The sequence below is a fragment of the Scaptodrosophila lebanonensis genome, unplaced genomic scaffold (assembly GCF_003285725.1).
Source record: "Scaptodrosophila lebanonensis strain 11010-0011.00,11010-0021.00 unplaced genomic scaffold, SlebRS2 tig00000043-arrow-pilon, whole genome shotgun sequence".
Classification (NCBI taxonomy): domain Eukaryota; kingdom Metazoa; phylum Arthropoda; class Insecta; order Diptera; family Drosophilidae; genus Scaptodrosophila; species Scaptodrosophila lebanonensis.
The window spans coordinates 3,761,207-3,780,213 of record NW_022060545.1 but is presented as its reverse complement, the minus strand read 5'-3'; the positions used below and the strand labels follow the sequence as shown (position 1 = coordinate 3,780,213).

Genomic DNA, 19,007 nt, shown 5'->3' with positions numbered 1-19,007 from the left:
TAGCTTAATTATGTTATATATGTAAACAATGTGTATAGCAAGAGCTGAGAGAAAAAATGTTTATTCCTAATCATTTATAGTAAGTTTTGGGGACATTTAGGAATCAGAGCTAAAATAAAGAACAATTTTTCTACCTTTTGCCCGCTTAAAGAAATAAAAACAAACGACAAATGTTATTGTTCATTTTTTTGAGGCAGGAATTATAATAATTCTATTTAAAATTTCTTTATTATGTGAGGTCTTCAGTAAACAGTTCTGATTGTTCAAAGACGTCTCATCCAAGTTCTATAATTGACTATTTCGTTGGATTTATTCATAGTTTTATTTGCCGGCCTATTAACTGATTATACTATATAGTTTCTTCCATAGGCCCCTTCCTCATTATTCGAAAAGACTCAGTTCCTAAAAATATTTTAAATTCGAATTCTTGGCATAATTTCATACGAATTCCTTGCGCGCACAGAATAAATCAGAATTGTGATATGATTTCATTTTTTATGAATGTTTTTATAAGCACAGACATATAAAACGCACATTTGCATACCAATCTCATTAAGAATTTCACCACTTTGATTATTTATATTTATGTGTATGTGTGTGTGTGTTTATTTTGTTGATTTTTGTTTACTCTTTTGCGATCCAATTTGATGTTTTTATCAACACATTTGACAAATTCCTTCGCAAAAGTATGCGTACAGCTGCCATATATATATAAATACATATGTACATACATATAGTACATATATATGTACAATCAAACATTCAGACGCAATTTATGAAATATCAGCCGCGTCGGTGGCTCACATGAACAACAGCAACAACAACAACAACACAATACTGTGTGATAAAGTGTTTTGAAAATAAATTCTTGAGCGGACAATTAGCGCGCGTTTCGCACGCGTTTTCAAACGCCTGCAAATCGCAGTGCTTGCGTTTTTTCGAGTCTTCTTCAACGCGAAGACAAATCGAACGCATGTCAACAGCAACTGCTCAGTTTTGGCCAAAATAAACTACGAACTATATAGTACAGTATTACCCCAATAATACTCAGTTTTGGCCAAAACAAACTACCAACTATGTAGTACAGTATTACCTCGATCATCTGGACAATTAATGCTCAGCCAATGTCATGTTATTTAGAAGAAATGTTTATTTTCATTAATAACATCCTTTTGCTGATTTGAAGTTTGAAGTTCTATCAAAGCTAGAAAATCAATGCGTACCGGTATGTTCAAGAATTTCATAAGAAGCAGCAGAAATTAGTATGAGGAAGGAACAGTAGAATGAAGATTTGTTGTAAGACTGAGCTCGTTAATTTCATTCTTGATTGGTTCTCTCCGTCGATTCGACAAATAATTAAATGCCGTGCCGGAGAGTTTCTTGAATATACATACATCCGGGAATATTTGAATTTTTTATATTTTGTAAGTAGGCCAACAACTTCAGATGAGTTAGACTGAGAGCAGCATCGCTAGAATCTTATTCTTCAATAACTTGGTTATATTCATTTTAATCGTTATTTTTAAAATACTCGAGTTTTGTTTGCTAACTTTTCTACATTTGATTTTTTTTATATTTTGGAAGGACTTGTAAGAAATAAATTAAATAAATAAAAAAAAAATCGTCCGAATTTCTGAGTTGATTTGAGTCTACAATGGCGATGAAAAGCTAATAGACTATCAAGCTTGGATAGCTTGGACTATCGAGATTGCACTTTACTAACTAACCGTAAGCCAGAAAGCGTTAAGCAGACATTCTGTGGCAGATGTTGTTGTTGTTGTCAGTTGTTAATTTATACACAAAATATATTGCTTTTTTAAGTTTATTTTTCGTCACAGTTTTGATTGATCAGCTAAATGCCGAAATGCAAAATGTCGTTAACCTGTGCATGATTAATGAATTTGTCATTAAAATTAAAGGCAGTAACAACAACTACAATAAAAACAACACCAACAACAAGATGATAATGAAGAAGAAGAAGGCCCATTTGTTCTTCATAAATCACAGGCGCATGTAATAATAACGATAATGAAAATTGCTGCCAAGTTTTTTTGGCCATAGAAAACGGGTCGTTGTTAATTAAGCTGCCCGTCCATTGTTGTTGTTGTTGTTGTTCTATTATATTTTTGGTGTGTGCCCATAATTAATAAACAAATAGTTAAACAAATTGTGTGATGTGCACATTAAACGCAGAAGAAGAAGAAAAAAAAAAGAATTAGAAGGAGAAGGTTGAAGAAGAGGAAAAACGAAATAAGAAGAATTGTTTCAATTTCAAGCTTCGCTCAGCTGGAGACAACAACAACAACAACACCAACAACCAAGCATAATCAACAAATAACAACCAACGGGCAATGGCGTGTGTGTCGCTCATCGTGTAATTTACATGGCCTTTCAATTCTGTGGGCCAACAGCAACATCAACGGCAATACAACACAACACAACACTCTCTTCCTTTTACTGGAAGCACTACAAACATCAGGGAGATAGGCACACTCCGATCGGGGCACACTCACATAATTGCCGCGAATCTCGACCAAGTGGAAAGAAAAAGATGAAGCAGAAAAAAAGAGAAAAAGAAACTCGTTTCAGCGCCTGTTGCCAATGAAGCGCTCACTCTGCCTTTTTCTTTCTTTCGACTCACTACCACCATCCATTTATTTATTTATTTATTTAAACATAACATTTGCCTATTTGTATTTACCACACATTTTCGTATTGCTCGCCCCTCTCTTATCACGAAACGCGCTCAACTCTGCCCGATTTCCCATGCGACGCGACGTGACCAAATGCCGTAAATAAAACTCCAAAATTGCGACCGAAATTGCTGGCAAATGTTCATTTCGCTTAACATATGCATAATTAAATGTCTTTATGCATTTTTCGCATGCACTAAATATCGGTCAGACATAGTCGTACCTACAAACATTTGTATAGTAAATGCAAACATACTCGCACACTCGTACTTGTGTGTACGATTTATGTCTGACAGAAAAAACAAACATATGTACATAGGTAGGAATGCATGTCTGATAAAGCATTCGGGGAAACCAACATTAACGGCAACTTTTTGTAGATACCTATACATATAACTCATTTACTAGAGATTGCTGGGGAAGGACCGCGATGTATAGACGTGTATTTGAAATATGACGAAAGTGTCGATTTACTTTCGTTTCCTTAATAAAGGAACGATAATAATATAAAATAATTTATAATAATAATAAAAAATAATTTATAATAATAATAAAAATGACGCCCCAATTCGTAAATAACTTTTTAAAAGCACAGCCTACTTTTAGTTACATTTGCATAGAAACTATTTTGAATGGATTACAGTCCCTGGTGATAGAAAAAAACTGACCTGTATAGAAGTTTCAAATTGTATGACAAAATTCTTCCAATTCCTAAACTCATTTTGGCGAAAGCTACTCAATTACTTGTAATTTTATTAAGAGTTAGGAAGCTTATACACAAGTTGCCTTTCAAAGTGTAGGTGAACAGTAAGAGGGTTTTGAAAATTTGTACTTCCGACGGGGAAAAAGGGCTTCAAAGTTTGTATACAAATGTGAATTTTTCAACCGAAGTCAAACCAAAAAATGAAACAAAACTAAGTTAATCAGGAAAGTGATTTTTCATACGCAAAAGTTAAAAAGGTTAAAAAGTGTTTACTTTGAATTCTTGGTAGTGCTGTGTTTTTGTAAGTATCTTCTTCTTCATCGAATGAAATAATTTTCTTATACCACTCTTCTAAAATATTCGACCAGCTGTGTCGCTTGTTAGGGCGTATATTGGTCACATTTTTCTTAAATATTCTTTATTGGACTAAGATACGGACATTACATTCTGTACTGAAGGGTACACTTGTAAAAAGGGTATAGGTATTAGTTTTGTGCAAAGTATGTTAGTCGCTTATAGAAGCATTTTGGGGCGCATAATGTTGACATTCATATCCAGGGGAGATCTAACAATAGTTTTTTCCTCATGTAAAATAATACTTTCTTGCCAAATTTTGGCGCCACAAAATTCCAAAGCTAGATATCAATCCAAAGCTGTTGCTATGCGAAACACAAACACACAAAATGGATCATTTGCTGACCATTATAAGTCGAGGCACCACAGCAATATTTTATTTGAAATGCAACCACAGCACAATTTCTTTTACTTTGTGTTCTTCCGGAACTAACTTCCGCCACTTGGCGCCAACTTCAAAGTGGAATACTTTTTCTACGAAATTCTATACCCGACTCGTATTTGTCAACCTAAGCAGCAACTTAATACCTTCTTCTTTTTCTTTTTGTTTGTGGCTTGCAACATGAAAAATGATTTTGTGGTTGCAAAATTGTTGACGAATTTTGTTTGGGAATTAAGCGCAGAAATTCGAGAGCCGGCATGAATAAAATGCAAGAAAAACAACAATAAATCAAGACAATGACAATAACAATTGGGTCAGTGTTGGAGCGTTTTTTTTTCTTCTTCTGTCTTTTGATTTGATTTTGGGTTGCAGAAATTTCTTCATTGCGGAAGTGTTAACGGCGATTCAATAAAACTGTTTATAGATGCAGACCGAAGATAACGCCAAGTTTCTGCACAGTTCGAGAAGTAAGGCAATTTTTTGTTGTACATACATATATGTATATCTGGCAATCCATTGTGAAATCTAATATAAACACACATATATTTTTAAATACATACATATATGGTGCATAATATGAGCAACAAATCAGCGAAACCAACAAACCAGTTCAAAATTTAAATAAAACGCGAGCGAGCGTGCGCGCGATTTAAGAACCGGTTTGTAAAGAACAAAAAAAAGAAGCCGATTTGATAGGCAAAGAAGCCAACAACAAAACATAAATATAGTTGCCATTATAAAATAGATACATGACTATGTATATATTTACATACATATTTATATATCATTATCATCCGGTGCTAAATCAAGCGTGAGAAAACTTCGAATATATTTTTAATTTTTTTTTTTTTTGTCGCCAGTTCATATACTAACTTAATATATGTTTGTATTTAAATGTAGGCAGATGTTTTATCTAAAGCGTTCATTTATATTGTCTGTGCTGATGTGAAAAGTGTCGAACGAATTTCGTAAATCTTTGAAACTCCCGCAATCCGACGCGGAAATATAAATAATGTCAGGGACATTGATTGTATACATTAATATGAAGTGATAGTTAATAGATCTATTAAAGAAATATGTTTCTTACATTCAAAATATTCCCTTCTCGACTCAATAGAAGCATGTCAAAGGAGTGTTTTAGGTCGCATGTCTTTGAGAATTGTGGTACACAAGCCTTTTGAATGGCTTCGACGGCTCTTCGTTCGGGCTCTTATAAAAATAACAGAACTCTTAAAATACTTTTGTTACTAAGTATGCAGAAAATGAAAGGCCTTCATAAGTAGAAACTCAGGTAATAACCATGTTTTCCGCACATCATCTTGTTTTTAATTATACGAGCAAACATTTTTTATTTATTTTTGGCAATTATTTATTTGCTTGGGGTTTCCCCATCCATACTATATAGACTGTACATAATAGGTTTAAAGAACGCCAACGATTTGGGCCGTCCCCAAGCACCTGAAAACTATTTTGATCTTGATTAAGACAGTCTGCTTCTTTTCATTGTAGCTTTTGTAGGGGCTTTAGTCACTTTTGCTATTATTGCTGCTAATATTGCTATTATAGTTGTTGCTGTTGCTGCTGTTGTTGCTGTCATGATTGCCATTCGATTGACCTCGTTGCGCATGCGTGCGCTTGTTTCACGCTACACTACAAATTTTCGCACACAGCATTGATGAGTAAGCGATGCAAAAAAAATCGCAAAATTCAAGCCAGGCCAGACTAGATCAGGCCAGGCCAAATGAAGTCAAGTCTGTCTCAGTTAGTCCATCAATTGGTCCGGCAAGTTAGTCAATCAATATGTATTTCAGTATTAAGGTTGTTTGCCTATACACTCTAAAATCGGTTATATGCAATGTGATCAATAAAATGTTTATTTCATTTATTAATAATTAAACTTAATGTTTATACTATTTAAAAAAAATCAAACAGGTGTATGTAGAATACGAGGGTTACAAGCAACGAAGGGGATGTGTTATGGTCCGTCCAATAAGTCCCATTTACAGCCTAAGTTTCCTAACAGGAAAAGGTTAGATAGCAGGAAAAGTGAAGAAAGTACCGTGTATAAGAACTTAAAACTCTCACAACTGGTTAATCTTCAACAACATGCTAGAGCAATAAATCGACTGTACCTATAGAAATTCTGCTAGGATGTGTAAATTCAAGCATTACTCTTCATAAACACGAAACATGTTCTTGATTGAGAGTGATGTAATTGACAATTCGGTTATGCTGTGCTTCCCCTGCATAATGAAGTAATTAAAATCGAATTTCAAGAGTTAATTTTGGTTTGCATCATGTTAAGGTTTTGTTTTGGTTCGCTGCTTACTCGCACATAGAACATGAATCGAATTCTTCACTTAACTTTTTAATAAGCAAGACACGCTTCCGTTACCATTATAATGGCCCCAAGCCGTCATCGATTTAGTCAAAAATGAGACTTAAAGTTGTCAAGCAGCTGTAATTATAGTTAACCGACATTGTTATATATTATACCTTTATTTATTAACTTGTTAGAAAATAGTAAGATTATAGAAAAGTCCGATTATTAAGTAAAATAACAATTGAAACAATGATTGAAATAAATAACACTATACTTTTAAAGTTGAAACCAGAAGAAACACTTGCTACATTATGCAATGTGTTATATGTATTATGCGCTCCTTGCAACATCTAATTCTGTTATACATTTCCCAATATTCTTTTGATTATTTTCATATGTTTTTCACAACTCTGTTCAACTCTGATAGAAAAGAGCAAACAAATTTGATTCTTAAGTGGTTCTCGCATTCCATAAAAAGTAAATGAATTGTTGGGAAATAAAATATGGTACATATTTTTAATAATATATACTTTATGCATGTTTTTCATGTATATATTTTGCAGGGTATAAGTCGCGTCGGTGCATGTAAAAAAAACTATGTTTCCTCATATTCATTTTGTGGCTAAGTTTTATTAGATTTGCATTTCGAGTGTACGCAATAGAAAATTGCGCATACGTGTTGGACATAGATATTACCACATAGAAAATATAGATCGATATATTATATATATAGCATGTATGTACATATATATAGATGAAATCCATTGATAATTCGATTGTTGCTGTTGCTGCTGTGCTTGCAGCCGACAGCTTCTCTCATATACATAATGCTTTCGAAAGTGTTCTAAAGCGCAACAGTTTTAGTTGCAGCTATAGATGTGGTTGTTGTTGCTGCTGTAATTCATGCTCGTCTGTTGTTGTTGTTGTTGTTGCTGTTGTTGGCAACAGTAGTAGTTGTACAAATCGGGCGTAAAATTTCATGGGCCTGCTATTGAATTAAAAACGGGTTTTCTACACAAACCATTGCTGTTGTTGTTGGTGTTCATGTTGCTGCTGCTGTTGTTGCGTTTTAGTGTTTCTTTTTGCGGCTACCACTGTTTTAGTTGTTTTTTTTTCTTTTTATATAGTATTTTTATTACGTTTATTCCTTCGTTTTTTTCTAGTCCGTTGCAGCAATGGCTGCTGCTACCCAGCCCCAACGTGCTGCAACAACAATAGCAATCAGTGGCAACATTCACAGTCACTTTTTAGTTTTGTTGTTGCTGTTGCTGTTACTGTTGCTGTTGGCAGCAAAGTCTACACTTTAACAATAACAGCAACGACAACAGCAACAGCAACAGCAATAGCTGCAGCAACAACAACGACTATCACTCGGCTTTTGTAGTTGAGAGACGTCGACGTCGTCGTCGTCGTCGCCGTCTATGGCACACTCATGGCTGTTATTATTATTGTTGTTGTTTGTGCGATCGACCTATTGTTTGTTTCATTTTGTTGTCATTTTCGCAAGCCAGTTTTTTTTTTTGTTTTTTGCAGTTCACACATATACATACACAGTTGTGTTTGTGTGTGTGCCTGTGTGTAAACATTATAATGAGCTTTATGCATTGACCGGGCCCAAAAACGCCCACGCCATGTGCCATGGGGGCCAGGCCATATCGTCGCTGTCTGTCGGACCCCAAGATCCCAAACTTGAGAGCCCAACCCAAATGCAACAACAATAATAACAGCAGCAACAACAACAACAACAATAATACACGCTGCATGACTTCAACTGTGGCTGTGGCTAATTTCCAATTGCTGCCATTTCGTTACCCTTTTGGCCAATTTGCTGCAGAGGGCGCAACTTATTTTATGTGCCAATGTTTGTCTGACTGTCCATCCTGTCCGCCTATCTGTTTGTCTTGCTTGTTTTTTTATTTTTCAATTACAAAATCACCCAAAACCGAAATGCAAAGAAAGCAGCGTGCAAATAGCTGCAGCGGCAGCAACTACAACAACAACAACCTAAACAGCAACAGCAAAAGTCAAGTCAAAACGGAAATTGGTAAGAGAGCAAAAAGTAAACAGGCAACAGAAACAACAACAACAAAATCTGACAACTGGCGCAAGTGCAAATGGCTTTTAAGGCCAGAAGTCTACACAAAACCCGATAGCCAACCATATGGGCCAAAATGAACGGCTGGCTCTGGAGCCGTATCCAGAGACGGCTATAGCGACAGGCCATTTGCAAACAACAAGCCGGCCACGTTAGCAATACAAAGTGTTTATACCCTTTAGGATTGCCGATGTAGAAAGGAATGATTTAAGCTTTATTATTCTGTGTTTAATTTTGTGTGATTGCGAGGCTGTTAAAAGACGCAATCTCTTTTTGAAAGCCCTTTAACTTCAAAGCTGATAAAAGATTTGTTGAAGATTCGTATTCTATATAGGATCAAATCTAGATATTAAAGATGCTGAAACTATGTTGACAATTTCAATACTACTATTAACAACTTCTCTAAGAACTACAGTAATCCAAATAATTTCTGCACACCAAAATACCAATTAGTAATTGAATGAATTCACTACTTGTATATTCTCGAGAATTCAGCATGAATAAAACCTGTATACAGAGCTATTTCATAGCTTTAAATATATTTCTGAATGATTCTACAAGCATTTAAATAGAAATTGGAATGTGGTATTTTAAGTGAATAACTGAAACGAAAATGAGCAAGAGCAGAATTTTTATTTTCTTGAAGTTTGATTAACATACGACTACATATATGTATAATGGTATGTTTATATAAACAAGAATTTGTATTTATCTTCATAAGCTTTGGGTATGCTAGGAAAGTGCACATCCGGTATAAAATTATGGAATAGCTTTAAGAGTAAGACAACGGTTATTAGTTAGTGTTCAATTTTTGAACACAACTTTATGTTTTGACTGAGTCTCTCCCCAAGCAGTTTGTTGAAGCATAAAACTATGTTCTCGTCTGAAATGATCGCCTAACTAACAGACATGGCTTATAATTCCAAAGCTGTCACTGAGTGCATAGCCAGCTCAAAATACCCCTCGTTAATTAAAGTGTATTTAATTTGAAGAGAAAAAAAGCAAACGACACAAGAAACTGAAAAGTCTGCGCACTGTACGCCGACGTCGCCAACTTGCGAGTGTGGAGACTTTCAAAAGAGCGTGCGCGCGTAAATTGAGAGACGACCTGAACTTCGGCGACGGAGACGAGTGAGCTTTCGGCTGCGCGCAAAGCCCGGAGCTCAAGCCAGAGTCGCACTCAGCACTCAGACTCAGGCGGTGATCGTGTCAGTTTGAGTTTGCCTGCCGAGCTGCAAGGAGCTACGCGCGCGTGCTTTTCAAATTGACGTTCCTTACTTAGTTGGCTCGCCATCGTCATCGTTCATCACCAACTCGAGTCGTGTTTCACAAAAATATATATAGAAAAAAAGTTAAAGTCTTATAGACAACAATAAAGCTACGTGACGTGAAAAAACAAAACTTAAAAATCCATACTTACAACAAATCAAAGTGAACAACACGCTCTTGAAAGCGAAACTGGCGCTCAAGTTCAGCAGAGCGGCGCATGTGTCGCCCCCAACGTTTGTTGTTGATTTCTATGCAAATCATTACTCAGAAATAAACAGATATAGATACATACAAATATACTATATATACATAAAACTATACTACGTGCATATGTAAAAGAGGCGTGCTATTTTTATTTCGCTAAATGTCGACTTGAAGCTTTGAAGCGCACGTCAACATCGTCTCCGCCGCTGCAGCAGCAGTAGCAACAACAAAAACAAGAACAACTGTAACTTGAGACGCGCGCGTTCGGCGACAAACAAACAGACAGAGAGACAGACAGAATCAGATTGTATCTGTATCTGAAAGCGGCGCAAAAAGTAATCATAAACTGAAGCAACAACAAGAGAGAAATAAAAAAAGGAAAAATAAGCTAAAAGTCAGTCATAAAAAAAAGACCGCTGCTGCCGCACGACCTTATTGCCTCAAAAACAGCAACAACAACAACCACAACTATCGCCACTATCGTTTGTAATAGACACGAGAAAGACAGACAGACAGACACACACACAATCGGTCAGTCAGTCATTCTATCAGTCTGTCAGTCATTCAGCTCCTGGCTGCTGCTCTGTTTTTATTTAATATTTATTTCATTATACAAATCAAGCGCGCTTATATTGGCCACAAAAGAGTGTTGTAAAGTGGTGCAAAAAGTGTGAAAAGTGTACGTGTGCTGCGAATCGAATCGAGAATCAGGCAAACCACAAATCATATACATATGTACATATATATGTGTGTAGCTGTGTTTGTTTGTATTGCAAACAAAGCAGCTGAGTCAACACGAAATGTGAGCAAATTTGCATAAAAGTGCAAAAATAAACATAAATTATTATTATTGAAAAGAATAAGTAACAACCGCAATAACAAAAACAAAAACAACACACAGACACAAACACTTTGTGCCGCCCGACATGGAATATTTGTGCATATTAAACGCCTTCGAGCAGAATTACTATAATCGCATCAAGGAAATTGAGCGTTTAGCCGCAGCAGCCGCTGCATCGCAACAACAACAGAAGCAGCATCAGCAGCAGCAGCAACAACAACAACAACAACAACTACTACGTGGTGCAACATCCACATCGCCAGGCGCTTCCTCAGCAGCATCCTCAACGGCCAGCTCGCCCACGTCCCAACCGCAGCAGCAGCAGCAGCAGCAACAACAACAGCAACAGCAATCCATAGGCAAGGGCAGCAAGGAAGCAGCTGCAGCAGCAACATCATCTACAACACTCCACTCGCGCCATTTTGCGCATGCCGCTGCGCTGGCGGCCACGCAGCAGCAGCTGCAACAGCACTTCAGTGGAGCCGCAGCCGCCTATCAGTCCGAGTTTCCTGCCCAATCGCCGCTATTTTATCAGCAGCGACAGGCACAGTCTCAGTCTCAATCGCAGCTTCAGCTTCACCAACATCACCACCAGCAGCAACAGCACCACCACCACCAACAGCAGCAGCAGCAGCAACATAATTCCAACATGGCCAACAGTTTGTTGTGGCAACCCTGGCTAGACTTGCAACAGGCAGCCGCCATGCATCATCAGCTCTATAAGCAACAACAACAACAAATGCAACAAGAACAACAGCGCCAACAACAATTGCAAAAAGGTTGGTTGTTTTTTGTTTTCGAAAGGATCTAGGATAGTCCTTTGATATATTAATATCATCACTTTCCAACACTCTATTAAAAATTGTACCTTGGATTTAAATCTCTCTTCTACTCACAAACATAGTGCAGGCCTACTAAATAGTATTCATATTTATAAAACCGAATTTGATGTTATTGATATTTTACTTCTTAAATGTTCGAGAACCCTTAGGAAACAATATGGTTCGCCCTATAATTTGGAGAGCTACTTTGTTTGCTTAGATGGTTGCCTTCTAGGCTTGCCACAATATGCATATAATTACAATAATACAGTGCCCGCAATATGTCCAAAAACCTACCTACCTAAAAACCTACAAAATATTAAATATACTATGATTTATTATTTCCCTGAAACCACAGAGCGATGTTTCCGAAGTATTTTCATGGCGGCAATATTTATAATCAATAATTTAGCTGCCAAATAATGTGATTACATAGTGTGAAAAGTTGTGGGAGCATAGATAGAAGACACGCTTTTGATTTTTACAACATTTTAGCCACATATTTAAAACACATATTAGCTTTATAGATATGTAAGTTAATAAACATGAAGTGTACAAAAATGGCGGTAGCGACTCCGCTTGTGTTTCTTAATAGTTTTGATGGCCACAAAATAGAAAAGTGAGACCGAATAGTTTTCTGTTCCTCAGTTCTATTATATTTCAATAAACTTAAAAGGTACATAGAGAATCGTTTCGAAATTATTTAGAAAATCTGAAAAGAAAAGCACAATAAGAAAAAATCAAGCATCTTCATTCAAAGATGTCTAGAATATTTTTAAAAACCTGAAACCATATATGCAGAAAACTATTTATAGATAATTATTTCGTTTATAAATTGTTACATAAATCAAGATTTGTCCAAAATACTAAAAATGCCAAGTTTTTTATATAACAAATAATAATTATGAAATAAATTATTCAGCTGCGTTTGCGAAATTTCATTTCATTTTGTACAGTAATTTGCCTTAAAACTTCTCCGGTACGCGAAATGCATATTTGTGTTTATAAAAAATTTATTTTTAATTTAATTATTCATACGAGTATATAGCTTTCTGAGGTAACAAAAAATTAGAATATCCGGTCAACTTAGTCTACAATAGTCTAGTCCGAACTATTAAAATTGTTTGCATGGATGTTCTTTTTGTTTTATATTTATTTTCACAATTCGTGTTTTGAATTTGCAATTGTTTTCCCAAATATAAATCAATTTCGTTTGGGGCTATAATGAAATATTAAAAGGTTCTCACTATCCAATAATAGCTTAAACTACAATTAAGGGCGCCTAATTTTTTGAAATGAGAACACAAATCACAATCACACTTTCAAATTAAAGGTAGTACTGACAGCATTGTCATAACTCATTAAATCCACAATTTGAAGCGATTAGTTAATGCACGATCCATAATAATAAATATTATTTACGTGTCGAGGTAGTTGTACCATTTTATTTGTAAATATAAAAACATATTTACCCTAATGGTGTTGTAATGGGTAGCTGGAAAGTATTGACAATGTTAAACATTTTTAAATTACGTTCACGCATAAATTGGCACTTTTTCCACATTTCCCGCTGCCGCGGAAGTCTTGAAAATGTCATGAAAACTGTTGACCTCGACGAACGATTTCATTTTCATTGGCGCCTGTTGTCACACACCATGACGATGGTTTTCATATGAAAATATAAGCATTTCTTTTTGGTTTTTTCTTTTATTCTTTGAACAATTCGTAGAATTGTGCGCTTTTAAATTTCTTTTTCGGATACTTTTGCAAAATTGCACTTTCAAGTCTGGTCGGAGGTTCGTTGGAATCGCTTGCATTGCCCATAAGTCATGTGCATGCTAAATGTAAATACATACATACATACATATGTACAAGTATGTAGTTATCTTGAACATGGTCCGACTCATGGGTGCGTCATGGACGCCAAGTGGTTGGCTATATCACAACTTGCTGCCAGCCTTTGAGCAATAGGGCCTGTCTATCGTTTTATCGTTATAAATACGAGTAGTAGGCGCATTTGGTGATCGAACTGAGAAGTTTCTTGAACCCAATTACAATTACTCTATTTCGCACCCACGGCGAAAACACGTGATTGGGAATGTTCCATTGCCCTTTCCAAGTTGCGCCCCACTAAATGCTAAAGTTCAATTGCCCGCGGATCGAATAAATGGAAACTTTTTCTACGGTTACGTGCCCAATGCCTATAACTCACAATACATGTGTTTTCTATATGTGAGTCTAACAGAAATCACACGCTGAATGAAAGAGCCACGATCCGTTATTATACTTATACTATATATATTTTTTTATCAATTGCAAGCGTGGTTAGAACGTGCCGGAAACAGCAACGTGCAATTAGACAATTAGAGTTCATTGATTAATTAAACACATCTCCTTTTGTTTGATTTACTTGCTTATTATATGTAAAGCTCTTAATAATCATCATAAAAAATTGATAGACGAAGGTGTTATGAGAGAGAAAACATTGATTTAAATCTTCAAGATCTCCAACAATAGCCAACAAAATGGGTATAAGTATTCACTAATTATTAATATTTAATACAGAAATGAATAGCTTTTGTTCAACTTGTAGTCAAGTTACTAAAAATTAAAGCTTTTAGGAAATCAAAAATGGAATGCAGCTGCTTCTCTTTTTCATAAAAGTGCTGACAATATAAGCAATAATTTAATATATGAAGATGTAAGGAATTATGCAGAAACAAAGGGTCGGTAATTATAATAATTGGAATCATCGTGGAATCACACTAGTTGGGCTTATAAATATATTGTAGGCATATTTCCTTTTCGGAAGTGATGTGTAGCTGCTAGTCCTATTAAATCGTTCTGCAACATGTAGTATATAAGATCTGTTAAGATGGCTGGTGCCATAGAGGCCCTTTTTAATGTCATACAATTGATCCGTTGTTAACCACAGACTCTACTTTAGGTATATCTATTTAAATGGGTTGCTCTAAAGCTTGAATCTTCCAAGAGCTGCACAATAACAAAGAAGGTGTTCCACACTTTTGTCCTTTTCCTCATCTTCATAGCCTCTGCAGAAATCCAATGCCAAGTCTAGCGGTGTCGTCGCGCCTTCTATAAAACAATTTCAAAAATTCTTTTTAAAGAAAGTGAGGCAACATAGTACCAGTACTACAATGTCATAAAATGTTGTAATAATTGAAAATAATTTGTTGAAAAATATTTCGAATAGGGAAGGATCCATTTACACACGATTGTATTCAACTGTTAACAGCAACAGAAAACAATCCTCTTTTAAAATACTGATTTTAAATTAGAAACCTGCTCTGAAAAATTTGTTTTCACACTCTGACTAGAGAAGCTGAGAAAAACTAAATGAAGAGTACAACTATTAAGTCGTTCCTTTATCAGTAGTCTTTTATCAGCACAAGAAAGGGGCACACATCTAGTACACTGTACATAAGTATGTTCTTTAAAAAATGTTTGGCTCTTCCAATTCCTCATTCCTAATAATCTAATAATAAACCATAATCTCATAACCTTTTCTTGATGTGTTATGCTTTATTTATGTGACACGCAGTATCAGAAATTTGTTTTCACACAGCTGCAGGCATATTCTGAATAATTAAGAGTACAACTGTTAAGTCGTACCTTTATCAGTTGTCTTTTATGAACATAAAAAAAAGTGCACACATCTAGTACTATTTTTATAGCCTGTACCCAAAGGGTGAAAGGCTATACTAGTTTTGTGCGCATGTATGTAACACACAGAAGGAGGCGTGGCAGACCCCACAAAGTATATATATTCTTGATCAGGATGAGAAGCCGAGTCGATATAGCTTTGTCCGTCCGTCCGTCTGTCCGTCTGTCCGTCTGTCTGTCCGTCTGTCCGTATGAACGCAAGGATCTCAGAAAGTATAAGAGCTAGAATAACCAAACTTGGTTTCCATATTCTCCTAAGACCGAGAAAGTACGAGTTTGAGTTTTTTTTCGATGCACCCCCCCACTCCCCCGCAATTCGTGTTTTTTCTTATAACTTCCGTAATTCTCGGAATTTTGAAATCAATTTTGGTAGGTACATCCAGTTAGTACTAATGTGTCCGTGTGACAAATTTCATCATGATAGGTCAATTCTGAAGAAAGTTATAGCCATAAGTAAAATCGCTGCTCATGCGCTGCCTCTGTCGGCAGCGCTGCCCGCAGCTGTTGTTGTTGTTGCTGCTTTGGTTCAACTTTGTGCTGCATACATACACGCATATAAACACGCATAGGTACGTGATGTAAATGTATGCTGTTAAAACTAAACATAAACATATATTCTAATTTAATTTAATTAATTAATTCATTAATTTTTTTTAATAATTTAATTTTTTAAAAAAAATTTTTTTTTTTTAATTTTTCTTTTTTGTGGAGAGTACAGGCTATTTTACTGTCGGGCTTGCTCGACTGTAGCGTTCTATCTTGTTATGCTTTAAAATATTCTTGACTCTTTCAATTGCATGATAATTTAATAACCTTTTCTTGTGTGTTATGCTTTTGTAAAGGACAGATGCTACTTTTTATGTGACGACATGCAATGGACGTAGTTGGATATACATGTATACGTCAAGTATACATTTTGTATATATAGATACATATTAGCGGTTTCAATTAGCGACTGCTTGTGACTAACATTCATCTGCAGCTTAAATTAATAGTAGGGGCTTTATCATTTATTTTTTTCCATTTTAATTAAACTGTCTCTACTTAAATGGAAGCGAAGTGCTGTGCCTGTAGTTTTCCATAGTTTTAATGCATTTAACCTCCCAAGAATAAGAAACTTACAAGCCATTTTTGAGGTGCAATGCCATTTAACGCAAGTGACTTATTTTGTATTAATGATGAACTATTTTACACAAACCTGTTCCAAGCTCCCATGGTCGAATTGATTTTTCTTTCTAGAAACAATTTCTAAATTATGATAGATCATGACAATTTTTTTGTTTTTAATTTTTTCTGATAACACCATTTTAATGAATAAAATAAAATCACATTACATTTACTGATTTCACTATCTAATGAATATTTTCCAATAACATTTATTTAAGGTATTTTTTGGGAGAATTTTATGTACATTTGTTGAGGATTTTTGTTGATATAACCAATGTTTAAAATATTGTTAATTTATTACATAAAAATAACAAATATTTTACTGGGAAGAAAGATGAATACTTTTTCAACGATTTGTTGTTTTTTATCGGCCAATTAGATAAATGGATAATGGATATGCATGATATTGGTGTGATAAATAAAGAGGTGTGTTATATACGTAGCGTTTACCAAAGTAAATATTAAACAGAAGTTCTGTTAGGAATATACTTTTATTTAGAAAAACCAACAAACAACCTCCCAATATGTTCGGATAAATGCAAACTTAGAGTTCCACCCATACATATTATTGGGCAGATCGAACAATGTGTGGCGGTATTTGAATTTTGCACGCCTCATTCTGTTCAAGCGATTCAACAGCTGACAACGAAATGTTTAGTATTTGACGTTCGACATGCGATGATGATGATCAGCACGGGCTGTGATGACGTTGACACTAACAACGTCAACAGCAACGACAACGACTGACCTATTTAGCAGTTCTGGTGCACGAAATTGGTAATGAAATTGGCAACACTTTTACTACGCTTGCCGCCACTCTGCCATTAGCCACTTAACGAGTTATGGAGACTCCGTCTGCGTTCGTAGATTGGTTTTGGTTTCGAATGGCAACTGTTTGACGGCAAACTAACCTCCTCCCCATCCCCCATCCCATCCCCTCTCCTCCTCTTTCACTTCCATGTAATGCCCAGCATTGCACAAATTACACAAATGCTTTCAATTACACGGGTGGCGACAACGCAGGCGACGGCAACGACTGCGACTGCGATGGCGACGACGACGACTCTTGACGCCTGTAAAAACATTAAACTTCCATAAAATGTAGCAGCTAGAACGCTTGTTGTTGTTGTTGTTGTTGCTATGCTGAGACTCGAACTGGGACTGGCGTAGACATCTACGACGACGACGACGACGTCGCTGGCTGCTGTGCTTAGCTCCAGTTTGCTGTGCCTCCCATTTATTTTTTTTTTTTTTAATTTGTTGACATATTAAAACCAGATTTGCAATCAACTCATGAATGACTCATGTGCCGGCGCGAACAAATAATAATAATAATAATAAAAAAAAGAACGCCTGCGTCGAAGAAAAATAAAACTAACAACTTGTTTGCATAAGCAACGAATGTGCTAAGAGACGAGTCGAGACGACGTTTGAGGTCTCCAGTTTATTGCCATATAAGTTGACCGTTTTCGTAGTACAATTTTTAGACACATGCTATATATGGTATCAAATCTATTCTAGAATGTGCTAGAATTTTAACTTGTAGACTTAATAAGTGCTGTGAGCTGGTTCGCAGTAAATATCGAAAATTAGGCAGCGAATTTAAAGTTCAATTCACTTACGACTTTGACTTTTCAATAAAACACTATTATATTAAAGGCTTCCATAGAACTGATTTCATAGTAATCGTGACATAATACGTTTTGCATATACAGAAAGATATCTTTATCGACATGAAGGGACAAATTGGTTTGATTAACAACAACCGCTGAAGCAGCCTTTAGACTATAAAGAGTTCATAACCTAAAAAGTGTAAAACATTCATTTTCAATTTATTCACATTTCTTAAAAACATTATGAATTAACAAGTGAGGTAGGGATATCTTAATGTTAAGAGTACAGGTATCTTAGCCTTTTCTACTTAAAACATTTATTTATAATATCGAATAACAACTCTGACATGCTGGAGAGTGGATTGATTTGGGGTATAATTTCGGATGTAACCATCCAAGTCGAACGCAGCGAAAAGGAACTTCGGTGTAACCATTGTTATTCGATTTAAAAAAAAATACTTTTCTTGCAAATGTTCTTTTCGGCTTTCTTCTCAGTTCTTCTGACTGCTTTTTGGAAAAAGAAGCCTATATGATGATAGTTGTTAAAATGGATAAGTTTACATAAAAACCAACAGATTTCCATCTGTAATATAGCATTATCGATTGGGAAATGGTCGCTCGAATGTAGTTTCAGACTCCGAATAGTTGTAAGCTTTTTAATCAATTTTTTCCCAACTGGGGTAATGGAATTTCTGATTTAGGCTGCCATATCATTTGCCTCTTCCCTAGGCATATAGTTTTGCGCAGGTTTAACTAAAAGGCGTCTTGAACCCACCGGACAATTGTAAAAAAGCATCGATATATCGACGCTAAACCGCGAATATAACAGAAAATCGATCACAAATGTATCGATGTTTC

General features: G+C 35.7%; 1 protein-coding gene across 2 annotated transcripts in view; it reads left to right on the top strand.

Annotated features, from left to right (window-relative positions):
- The window catches only part of LOC115622592 (extensin), a 30,368-nt gene that overhangs the window by 3,622 nt on the left and 7,739 nt on the right, over positions 1-19,007 (top strand). Inside the window, exon 1 of one of the 2 annotated variants that reach the window (XM_030516588.1) lies at positions 9,790-11,643. The exons of the other annotated variant lie outside the window; for it this stretch is intronic. Coding sequence (XP_030372448.1) covers positions 10,950-11,643 — 694 coding nt within the window. The 5' untranslated portion in view covers positions 9,790-10,949. Of the gene's footprint in view, positions 1-9,789; positions 11,644-19,007 lie in introns of those variants that run through there. 2 annotated transcript variants of the gene reach the window in all.